At 31.9% G+C, this 12,674-nt stretch overlaps 2 protein-coding genes and 1 long non-coding RNA gene across 3 annotated transcripts; all 3 read left to right on the top strand.

Annotated features, from left to right (window-relative positions):
• Positions 1–17: 17 nt before the first annotated feature.
• LOC115958856 lies at positions 18–1,066 on the top strand. The gene is made up of 2 exons (XR_004084697.1): positions 18–529; positions 908–1,066. It is a non-coding gene; the product is annotated as an uncharacterized LOC115958856 (long non-coding RNA).
• An 18-nt stretch (positions 1,067–1,084) lies between these two features.
• On the top strand, positions 1,085–2,136 carry LOC115958855. The gene is made up of 2 exons (XM_031077104.1): positions 1,085–1,364; positions 1,463–2,136. Exons 1-2 carry the CDS (start codon positions 1,221–1,223, stop codon positions 1,943–1,945), a joined length of 627 nt encoding a protein of 208 aa, XP_030932964.1. The 5' UTR covers positions 1,085–1,220; the 3' UTR covers positions 1,946–2,136.
• Positions 2,137–5,823: 3,687 nt separating this feature from the next.
• LOC115961041 (hyoscyamine 6-dioxygenase-like) lies at positions 5,824–11,849 on the top strand. Its single transcript, XM_031080091.1, has 4 exons — positions 5,824–6,091; positions 6,216–6,466; positions 6,602–6,920; positions 11,357–11,849. Exons 1-4 carry the CDS (start codon positions 5,903–5,905, stop codon positions 11,606–11,608), a joined length of 1,011 nt encoding a protein of 336 aa, XP_030935951.1. The 5' UTR covers positions 5,824–5,902; the 3' UTR covers positions 11,609–11,849.
• Positions 11,850–12,674: the final 825 nt, after the last annotated feature.

Below are 12,674 nucleotides of genomic sequence, written 5' to 3'. Positions count from 1 at the left end.
TTCCCCTTTTGGTTCGCTCTGTCCTCTGTTCTACCGGCGTCGGTCTGGTTCTGAGTCTTCGTTTTGGTTGTGATTGCTCACAAATCTGAAAGGGATGTTTGTGCTTCCGCCGAAGATTCTAGCAGCACATTGATGAAAAACGGAGCCAAAAGGTTGCATAAGGTTGATTCCAACGGAGCCAAAACGGAGCCAAAACAGAGCTTGATTCCAACGATTGATTTCCGATTGTGGGTTTGGTTGTGGGTCTGATTTTATTTTCGGATTGTGATCGGCGTGGGCGTAGGCCTTTGGGTTGTGGGTCTGGTTTTTTTTTTCCCTTTTTGGTTCGCTTCCTCTCTGTTCTATCGGCGTCCTCTGGTTGTTTTTGTCTCCGTTTTGGTTGCGATTTCTGATTGTGGGTCTGGTTGTGGGTCTGCTCTTTGAATCAATTCTTGGCGCAACAACTTTGTGAGTGGACTTCCGGTTTCGTGAAAGAGGCCCTGGTGAAATCTGTGCACGAGAATCACGACAGGAATAGCTCACCGTACAGGTATTTCATCCATCTTCTCTGTGATTCTCTCGGTATTTCAATGTCTAGTTTTGATTCTCTCTATATTCTGTTTATATGTGCTGTTTGCTATGTTATGAATTTGTTCTGCCTAAATTAATCTATCCGACAATCTTCTCTGTTGCTTTGGCCAGGACAAGTCAAAACAAGAATTTCTTATTATATGCTGTGGGAATTACTTCATGTTTAGGCAAAAGAATTTTTTAAGATACATTTTGAGTCCATGCTGTGGGAATTATTTCTTATTACTTCATGTGCATGTGTTTGATGAGGGCTCACATTTTGAGTTTGGCAAATTTGCTAGAGAGATACATTGACAAAGTTTAGTAATGATATATTTTGTTGTAATTAACAAACCAGAACAAGCAGTCTCCATATCTATTTAGAGCATGGACTCAAGGAGTTATTCATCATTCATTGATCTCGTACGGGGGAATATTAATCTTGAGGATGAAATTTTCGATGTATCTGAAAGTAGTCCCCTGTTAGTCGAAGATTCTCCAGTGAATGATGAAGTTGCCACTTCTAAGAAAAAAAACAAGCACGTGGGGTCAACTTCAGTGTTGAGGAAGATAAGCTGCTTGTAGCAGCATGGCTCAATACCAGTGTTGATCCTGTGTATGGTAATGAGCAACATAAAACAACATTTTATGGTAAAGTTGCCAAATACTTTATGGACCAAAAGACTGATTCTACACGTAGTGTTGCATCCCTAACAACCCGATGGGGAACAATTAATAGGGAAACAGTTAAATTTGTTGGGTCCTTAGCTAAAATTGAAGCAAAGAATGAAAGTGGAACCACGGCTCATGACAAGGTATAAATTTTGCAATGGTCTTTAATTTTTTTAGGTTTACAACACAAATGAATTGTTTGAAGAAACTAATTATATTATATTTATTTAATTTTTTTTAGATTGAGAAAGCAAAGGAATTGTTTAAAGAAATTCACGGTTCCGTTTTTCAATTTGAACATTGTTGGCTAATCTTGAAAGATTATCCAAAGTGGGCATCTACTATGCCTAGGGGAGATTCAAGAAAAGAAATGCCTCAAACTCCAGATTTAATAGATCAAGGAGTGGGGGCTGATGGCATTATGGATTTCGAGAGGCCAATAGGTAGAAAAGCTGAAAAGGCTAATCGAAAAAGAAAAGATGATGGGCAAGATATTGCAACGCAATATTTGAAAAAGAAAATGAAAGTTCTTGAAGAAGGTTGTGTAGCCGAAAAAGAGAGAATACGTATCAAAGCGGAAAAGGTTCGCTTGCAAGAGTTGAAAGAGAATGAAAGAATTATGATGCTAGACACAAGTGGCATGAATGAAGACCAAAAAGCTTTTTATGATGGACTCAAAAAGGAAATCCTTGCAAAACAAAGATCAAGTCATTCGTTGGGTTGATGATGTTGGTGATATCTTGTTCCAACCTTATTTTGGTAGTAACTAATTCTAGGCCGTGATATGTATTTTGTGGCATTTTTTGGTTGTAGCTGACTTTAGGCCTTGATATGTATTTTGTGATCTTACCAAAAGGTCTTGACTCTTTTATTATGTAATTTTGTTGTAAATTCTAGTAGGCCACTGCCATGTAAGTAATCCTAACATTTTAGCTTATATAAAATGTTATGTATTTTCCATTTTGTTATGGTTTGAGTATTTGCCATGGAATTTCTACTATTGACTTATTATTATTAGTTTATGGTTTTTTGATTGTCAATTGGTAAGTTGCAAAAGGTCGTAAAAGAATATGAGATTGATTCAGTTTTATTTATTTATTTTTAACACAACCTGTTCATGGTTCATGGTTCATGGTTCTGTTTGAGAACACAAAAAGAAGGAAAAATAAAATTAGAAGTATGATAATGTTTTACCAAAAAAAACATTTGTGTTTCATATTGTTAAACAAAACTAATAAAAGAATGGATGTTACTGTCAGCATGCCTTTTAGAGTTTTCCAGAAGAACACCAAATTGGACCCCATCCCATGTGGAATTGAAAATACTTTCTACCTAGTTGCTTGATAAAGAAAGAATAAAGAATTAGGTTTGAACTACAGCCCACGTGACAGACTAGTCCTTATTTTATTTTTATTTTTTTTAATTATAAATAAGTTTGACCATTTTATGTACTGGATTTGGACTGTAATGCCTGGAATGGACCTAAATAAGGGAATCTTACGAAGATAATAAGTCTGTACTCTATTTAAACCTATTAAAAAAAAAAAAATCTAGGACTTGATTTAAAGAACCTGGAGTTCCATATTGTCTTACTGTTTGCTAACTTTAGTAATAAAATTTCTATTGGAATTTTCTTCTAAATGCTGATTTCAGTTAACTCTAGGTGACAAGTCACAGGTGTGCAATGTAGGTCGACACATGCCTAGTGTGTGCGGCTAAAGGATGTTGGCAGTAGTATGGGCAGAATAAAATCTCAGCAGTGTGTGCAAGTCCCACATGTCTAATGCCGTTCACTTGAAATAATAGTGAATCAATAAGAAATCCAGAATATACTGCAAGAAATGTATTATAAAAAATTTGGACAAAGTTTAGGAGTCATCTCCTTTAATATACTAGGCACTAGGTAGTGATTTATAATACTATTTACGTGTATTATTTGAATAATCACATGACTCATTCAAAAATTATATGACTAAAACTATACAAGTATGTTTTATTCTAAACTGGTTTGAAATTAATTTTACTTTCTGCAAAAAAAGAAAAAGAAAGTGTTTGGAGGAATTTCCCTTCAACCCATTGCATAATGGTTGAAACAGCCGCCGATATGTACTTTTTTACACTGGAAAAAGCTTCAAATTTGGGAAATAATTACATCTAAAACTGAAATTAAAAACTTTTTGGGATCTGCTTATTTAGTTTGGAATCCGCTTATTTTGTTGAAACAGAAATTTTTTTGCTGAAAGTACCGTAAATAAAGGTAAAAAATTAGCTGAAATAGTATAGTGGGACTAATAAACAGTACCAAAAAGTGCAGTGGGGGGCCCATAAATAGTTGCAAAAATAAGCTGAATAGTAAAATAAGTTGAGTTTTTAAGCTGGAGCCAAACGTACACTTAGACTGAAGCTGATTAGCAAGGGAAGAAAGGTCCAACTTTTTTCTCTTTTATGCATTCCCTTATTTCACATAAAATGGGTAGGGGTGTCAATGTTCAACCCAACTCGCGAACACGACACGAACTCGACAAGGATTTTTTCGAGTTAGGGTTGGGCCTTAATGGGTTTAGGTCATAAATGGGTTTAGGTCATAAACGGGTTGACCCGAAAGTGACACGATAAGAAACGTGTCATAAGCGGGTCAACTCACGTAACCCGCAATAGACACGTTGGACACGCCAATTTATTTGTGTCCACCCGAAATGACCCACTTAACACAACCCGTTTAAATCGTATAATAAATAAATATTTATTTTATTTTAGATTTGTTAAATACATTTTATATTCGACATATATTTTAAATTTTAAAAGAAAAGTAAGTAATTACAAAAATTTACAAGGGATATAATTGGAAATTGAAACTTTACAGACCCTAGAACTACTAATACTTTTTTTTTTTTTTTGGTATAGAACTTGCACAAATGAAATTGGATGAACTTGTGGAAGATGTTATGAATTTGGATATCAACAAAGAATCTATGGATGATAATCATGGTCATAGTCAGGATTAGTCTACTGTTTGCTCAAATTCTTTCAATATTGATACTTAGCACTTGGCAAGTTCCAAGGATATTATATTTTTGTTGAACAATGTTATTTTATTTTTGTTAAACTTTGTGATTTTGAATTCGGGTTGAAGTATATGCACTTCTTTTGGAGTGTAAAGAACTTATTTCTAAATAAATATTATATTTTTGTTGAACTATATTATTTTGAATGTGGGTTGAAGATTTGAAGTGTATGCATTGCTTTTTGGGATGTTAAAAAAAAAAATTATTTCTAGATGGATGTTATATTTAATATTATGAAGGTTGAAATAGGTTGTGTTACATTCATGTAAACCCAACACGACTCGTTTATTAAGCGTGTCAAATGGGTTGGGTCAGGTCAACCCGCCTTATTAACAGGTCGGATTAGGGTTGAAGGATCATGACACGATTATTAAATGGGTCGGGTTAGGGTGGAGCTATTTAGTCAAATACCTCTACCTCGACATGACATGAACCCGACATGCTAACCCGAATTGACATCCCTAAAAATGGGCACTTTCCTTTATGATCCAGCACATCTCGAATTCATGGAAATTTCCTAAATATCATTAGTAGCTTTTGGAGGCAATCAAGAATTCAAAATATGGCTGACTTCCATCAAGGCGGATTCTAAAATGTGTATTGTTAATTTGTTATTCCTGTCAACCTTTCCCTTAACATGTTTTCTCTATCTCTATCACGAGTTCCTTCATTCCTTTGGGCATTAAGATGAGTTCAAAGTTTTGGTATATGAGCACATAGAACCAAAGCGTACTGGTGAATCTTGGGGGTGATCTCTGTAGCCATAATGCACCAAGAATAAACTGCATTTAATAGGGTGAAATCACTTTTTAGGACAGTGGATTAAGTTCCATGCCTCAATTCCCAACCATCGATAAGTTTTCTCTTCCATTTTGCACTTGGTCTACTTGATTTAATCTCAAATATTATTTTTTTTCCTTATATTTTTCTTACATTTTAGTCATATGATATTTTTAATTTTTTTTATAAAATTTTTTAATTATTTTTGTAACTTGTTTAAATGTAGATAGTCTTATAAATTTTTGTGTATTGTAGAAAGAGATTTCTTCAAACTGATTTAGAAGAAAACCTTGTTCATTTTAAAATCTTTGATAATTGGACCTGATATAAGTTGTCTTATATTCACAATCACACGGTATATTTCTTTTAGTTTTGACAGCTACAAGCTATCTACCAAAAGTTGAAAAGTTTATTTTAATAAAATTTTATTATTGAAGTTTGTTATTTAATGATAGAAATCTTTTTCACATGCTTGATTAGGATTTATTTCATTATTTAAGTATGGCATGTGATCTATGAAATAAAAAATCATAATGGTTACGAAACCAAAGGCGCCCATGGAGTGATAATTTTTCGTAGACTTTAAACAATTCTTCATCATAGAGAATACCAATGGAGCCTATACTTTTTGTCGTGATATTATATGATAGAATGATGCTCTATAGTTTAGATAGTGACATTAGGAAGAAAAAAAATGTGTGTACATTGTATTATGGTTCTTTTAGTCAACAACTTTTAGTTGAAGCTTTTTATTGACTTATATATTTGTGGTCGATGTTCCCTTAATTCACATCATAGACATTTCCTTATTCCTTAGCGATTTGGGTTGTAAAGCCATGGAGCACCTTGTTTCAAGCTGGTACAACGATCGATCCTTGCCAGAATCGTATATACTCCCACCAGAAGATAGACCAGGGATGCTCCCTCTAGGCAAAAATATTCCAGTGGTTGATCTTGGGGCTCATGATCAAACCGATATACTTCAACAGATTTTGGAAGCTAGCCAAGAGTTTGGAATGTTTCAGGTTCCACCCACACATCTTTTCTTTTATTCTTTTATCAGACAATGATTTATTCCCGAGTGATGCTTGGTAACTTTTTTCATATTTGATACATTTGTGTTATGCTATGATTTGTACCATGTAATAGGTGATCAACCATGGAGTCCCTAGCAACTTAATAGATGAGGCCATGGGTGTTTTTAAGGAGTTTCATGCATTATCTGCCGAGGACAAGGCAATCGAAACTTCGAAGGACCCCGATAAGAGCTGCTACATGTATACAAGCAGTCATAATTATGCAACTGAAAAGTATCACTTCTGGAGGGATGGATTGTTCCACCATTGTAATCCTCTAGAGAAATACATCCAATTTTGGCCTGAAAAGCCACCTAAATATCGGTAAATCCTCATAGTCATAGACATGTTAATTTGTTCTTTCATGCTTTTTAGTTTTTACCCTTCCAAGTAGTGGCTTGATATACACATAAGAACAGAAATGAACAACATGATGATGTTTCATGTAACCTTTTTCAGAGAAGTTGTTGCGACATATACAGCTGAATTAAGGAAGGTGGTCTTTAGGATTTTGGAGTTCATTGCTCAAGGCTTGGGACTCAACCCCGATCATTTTAGCAGTGAACTTTGTGAAAATCAAGTAGTGTTGGTCAATCACTATCCACCATGCCCAGACCCAAGTTTAACCTTGGGTTTATGCAAACATAGAGACCCTATTGTCATTAATATTCTTCTTCAAAGTGATGTATATGGGCTTGAAGTCTTCAAGGATGAGGAATGGATTGGTGTTGAACCTATTCCTTACGCTTTTGTGGTTACTTTAGGTGTTCTGATGCAGGTACATATATCTTCGCAAGCTCTAACTATATACAATATAGTATTACTTCTTAATTTGTAACCTTTAACTAGTGAAAACTATAGCTCAAAAAAAAAAAAAAAAAAACATGAAAACTAGTTGATAGTCCGTTGATTTTTGGTACTTTACTGTAATATATATATATATATATATATATCTAAAAGCTGGTGAGTTTTAATTAACTCAACTGGTAAAGAGCTATCATCAGGAGTTAAACCACATTAGTGTCCATGTCATTATCTTTTTTCTTTTTCTTTTTTTCCAATTTTCTTATATTTTTTTTTAACATTCACTTTTTTTATTATTTAATATTTACATATTCTTTAACCTTTCTCTCTCTCTCTCTCTCTCTCTTACAATTTTATCTCCCCACTACCCTTTACTGTAATATCACTATTCATCTTTCTCTTTGTCTTCTTTTATTTTGTCTTTTTTTTTTTTTATTTACATCTCCTTACTATAAATTTATCATCCTCCCTTCCATTCTTTGCATAGTTTTCCCCCACAAAAAAAAGTTATATCTCTCTCTCTCTCTCTTTCTCTCTCTCTCTCTCTCTCTCAATTTTTTGGTGGATCTTTTTATTTTTCTTGCATCTCTGCTTTAGGTAGATAAATTTTTGTGTTATTTTAGAACTCTAATTTGGGTTGATGAGATTTATTTTTGTGTTTTAAGGTTTTTTTTTTTTTTTTTTTGATTGTTAAATGTTATCCTATTATTGCATTATAAAGAATTAAAGAAAGTATATAAAAAATAATATTATTCTATTACGTAGCATGATTTTGATAATTTAGTGTTTATTGTTACATCCTTTATTTTTGCTTTTTTTCTTCTTCTCGTCTTATTTTATTCAACATTGAAAGTAGATGAGATCCTACATATCTTTAAATTATTTATATTTTCTCATCTTTTTTATTTAAAAAAATAAAAAATTTAATATTTTACACTTTCTCCAACTTTTCTTGTTCCCTTTACCTTTTCATCTCCCCAAACCCCTACCTTAATATTACTCTTTCTCTTTTCCTTTATCTTCTTTTATTTTGTTTCTTCTTATTATCATCCTCTTAGCATAAATTTGTCATTCACTCTTCCATTCTATGCACAATTTTCCCTCACAAAAAAAAAATATATATATATATATATATATTTATTTCTCTCTCATTTTTTTGGTGAATTTTTTTAATTTTTCTTGCATATTTGTTTTAGGTTGATAAATTTTTGTGTTTTTTATAACTTTATTTTAGGTTGGTGCGAATTAGTTTTGTGTTTTATGGTGATTTTTTTTTTGTTCACTTTGATTGTTGAATGATATCATATTGCATTATAAAGAATTAAAGATAGTATATAAAAAATTATTATTATATATTACATAGTATACTTTTGATAATTCGGTTTTTATTGTTATATCTTTTATTTTTACTTTTTTTTCTTCCCAATTCCCATATTAATTTATTCAACATTTAAATTTAGCTACATCCTCCATATCATTACATTATTTATATTTCCTCTCCTTTTTTATATTAAAAAATTAAACATTTAATATTTTACTTAAATTTGATAAATAAAGTTATCCTCATAAAGTTGAGTAATGCTAGGGAAATACTCATTCTCACAACTAATACATTAAAGGAAAAATGGAATACAAAACAAATGTCAATTTAGAAATAGTTAAATAAAAAAATTAATGAGGATATTAAACCAAATATAACATAAAGAAACTAATAATGCATATTTAATGCCATAGAATCATCATCAAGTTTTGGAAACCGATAGGTTGCCAATGGAGAGAGATAGTAAAGAGGCTATAAGGAGAAGTAAAAAATAAAATAGAGATGTCCACACAAAGAATATTAAAAACTTTAGAGTGTAGAAAAATAAATTGTTACGTTCACTTCAAACACTAAATTAATAATAAAAAATTAAATACAATCATAGTACTAAATTTAAACTTAAAACTAATCAAACTTTAATCATGAAAACCATATTTCCAATCATAACACAAAAAGTGATGTTCTCCAATAATAATAGAAATTACATAAAAAATAAATTTAGAAAATTTAAAATCTTTTTTTTGACATTTCATTAACCTTATATATATATATATATATATATTTCATACACCGTTACTTTTTGAAAATCTAATGAACGATGTTGTCTTTCATTTAACGTCTTTATTATGCAAATCATCAGTTAGTAAACATATAATGGTAAGAAGCGTTATAAATGACATTATTAAAAAAAAAAAAAATTAATTAGCAACTATCAGCATGAAGTAGTACTCTATGGTTTTACGCATCTAATGAAGTGGAATATATATAATTTACTTAAAGATATATGTAAAGATTCACATTATAATATGTGTGTGTGTGTGTGTGTAAAGGTTTAAAAAAAAGTGTTATGTAAGGTTTAATATATATATATATATATATATATATATATATTGAAATCACTCGGGAAAAAATTATCACGCTTAACGCATAGATTTGCAACTAATGATTTGAATTATGAAGGCATTACGTAAACAAATGTTATGAATATCATTTTGAACCTTATTCCAGTTTGTCCATTATAACAAAAAATTTTGATACTCTATTTCTACTTGTAGTTTCAAATTTATTGCTATATGTATATATATTGTTTTTATATAAAATAATGAATTTCATATATTTTTTTAAAGAAAAATCTCAAGTGAGCATATTGTTATTAACAAATTTCTATTATTAAAAAAATTAAAAAAAAAACTAACATGTGGGGGTATTTGTAAAGAAGAAACCTTCTTGGAAGTTCCTAGTAACTCACTTTACCCATTTCCCAATCCACCCTCGTAAAAGCACTTCACAAGTTCACATAGTCAACTTATTTCTTTTGTCCTCTCATGATCACCTACTCTTGAGGCTTCATTATTCTTGATTTTTTTTTCTTCTTTCCCTCACATCGCATTGTTTGGTTTAGTTCTTTCTTTCATTGTGGCTCACTTCATCTTATTAAGTTCTTTGCTTTATTTATTTATCTGTTCATAACCTCATATATATCACTAGATTCAGCACAAAATGCATACTGGCCAGGTTTTTAATTTCAGCTGGTATTGACCAAAATTAATTGAAACAATCCAGAATGGGCTGAAATTTGGTCTGAGGTGGAATTGAGTAGTTACCGTTCTAGTTTGCATACCAATATGAGATTTTCCGTCCATTTCACTCAGTAGAAATAGAATTCATAACATTGATGTAAACAATTGTTGGGTCGTACATTGGTTGTGTATCAATTAAGTCAATCTAAGTTATTTACACAATTACAAATAGCTCTAATTATAACTAATCTTTTCAGATATCAGATATCATATAAGTTGTGACAAATAGCATTATATACAATACAAATTTAAGACATGCTTTACTTTTTTTGTTTCTGATTTTTTTTTTTTTTTTAATATTCAATGTGCTTACTACTTAATATGGTTCAGTAACTTGCGGCGGGGGGGGGGGGGGGGGGCGCATCTTACCTCATAAAATAAAATAAAACAAAAAAAGAAACTCAATATTTTTTAGGGTTAGTCATAGAAAACCAACCCAAACTTGTGTATTAATTTTAATTAAGTCAATTTAAGTTATTTAGATGATTACAAAAAGCTCAAATTATAACTAATTTTTTCGGATATCATATAAGTTGTGACAAATAGTATTCCATTACAATACAAATTTAACTCTTTCTTTATCTTTTCTAGTTTTTGTTTTTGTTTGGTTTTTTGTATTGTTTTTTAAATCCTCAATATGCCTACTACGCAATATGTTTTAGTAACTAGGGGAAAAAAAATTTATCTCATAAAATAAAATAAAACAAAACAAAAAACAAAAAAAGAAACTCAAACATTTTTTAAGGGTTAGTCATAGAAAACCACCCTAAACTTCGTGTGCCTACACCACACCATTGCACGCCTTTGGTGTGGTGGTCACTCCACAAATATAAGTATTTATAGGATGTGAGGGCAAAGGTCAGAGTTCAAGTCTCTAAAAGGGAGCTTCACACATATATATACTTAGATTAGACTAGAGTAGAAATTCTATCTTGTATAAAAAAAAAATTGCATCCCAAAACTTGATTAACTGTTCAAATTAATGATCACACATTGTCCATAAAATTTACTACATTAACTTACTACAAGAGCAAAACAATGTGACTTGCATTGTTATCATTAATTTTAACAATCAATTAAGGGGGGTAAAGTCCTCAAAGTATGTTACAATTAAGGTGGTGATTGCAAATTTACGTAATTTATGATGAAAAGTGTAAGTGTCATATTTTAGGGTGGTTTTAACATTTATGTAAGTAACCATCTTTTTCTCAACCAAAAAAAAAAAAAAACCTTATTTTTTTAGTTGTTTCTTAATAATAGTTCTTAGAATTGTGTTGCATTGAGTTGTAGATTATTAGCAATGGGAAGTTGAAAGGTGCTGTACATCGAGTGGTGACAAATTCGAATTTAGCTCGGACAACTGCTACCTTCGGTCTTCATCCCCTTTATGAAACACTTATAGAACCAGCAGAAGCTTTGGTTGATGCAAGCAATCCTGCACTCTGTAAGTCCTTCTCATACAAAGACTTTATGATCAAATACAGAGCCGCTGCCTCCTACGGTACAGCATTGGAGGAGTTTTTAAGTGGTACTCCTGATTAGTGGTTTGAGAAAAAAAAAAGCTATTTTACTTTATCAATGTATAACCATTGATATCAAGGATGTAAACATTAGTTAGTGAAATTGGTTTTACATTGCACTAATATTATGATTATTGTCATTATCTTTATGGATAAAATTTTAGTGTCGTGAACACCAATTGAATAAAAGATTTTGAACACATTGTAATATATTATGGATTGGCGACATAATAAAAGCAGGTGATGGCCATATAAATTAATTTCCCTTTTCCTGTCTAGTCATTTATGCTATGTTTGGTGAGGGTGAAAAATGAGAGGATGTGAAATGGGAGAAGGAAAAAGGAGAGGAAAATGTCATTTTCCATTATTTGGTTGGAGTGAAAAGGTAGAGGAAAGAAAATGGGTGGATGAAGTTTTCTACCCCAGCCACCATTTTGTCCCCCTTCCAAATTGGTAAGAAAAGGGAAGAGAAAATCGCAATGAGAAGAAATGTACAATATTACGTGTACTTTACGTTCCTTTACTTTGTGCCGGTCTGATCACTTGAAAGGAAACGAAGGTATGAAAAAGAAGTTTGAGTTGTTAATATAATAATTTGGCTAATAGTACAATGGGGGTGTAGGGAAAGTCGGTGTTGTTTCAAAGGAGAGTGAAGAAGAAAGTAAAGAGAGTTTTGCTACTACTCCTAGTAGTGGAGGAGAAGAGAGGAGGCCTGCCAACATGCCTTTGGTGAAAGTGGGTGATTGGAGCTTTATCTTTTGCTGGAATATTCTTCTCGCGGCGGCGATAACTAAGGAAGGGGCTGTGTCTATGAGTCTATGACCCTGTCTTTGGAATTTGCTGCCACTTCTGCAGGTTTTGTTTATGCCCTTGCAGTCTCTCCTTCATCAGTTTGAATTTTTGTATAATGGGTGATAAATAAGATAGGATGAAATGAATTTTACTTCTCTTTTTTTCATAGGCTCTCGATTACTCCCCTCATTCATTGTTGTGATACATTCTTTTTACATAATGGCAGCATCACACAAGTTTTTTGACCCCTAAACTCTGCTACATCAATCTCATATTTAGGATCTTAGTAACGAGTC

Source organism: Quercus lobata, chromosome 9, assembly GCF_001633185.2.
Source record: "Quercus lobata isolate SW786 chromosome 9, ValleyOak3.0 Primary Assembly, whole genome shotgun sequence".
NCBI classification, from domain to species: Eukaryota; Viridiplantae; Streptophyta; class Magnoliopsida; order Fagales; family Fagaceae; genus Quercus; species Quercus lobata.
This window is presented reverse-complemented; position numbering and strand designations above follow the sequence as displayed.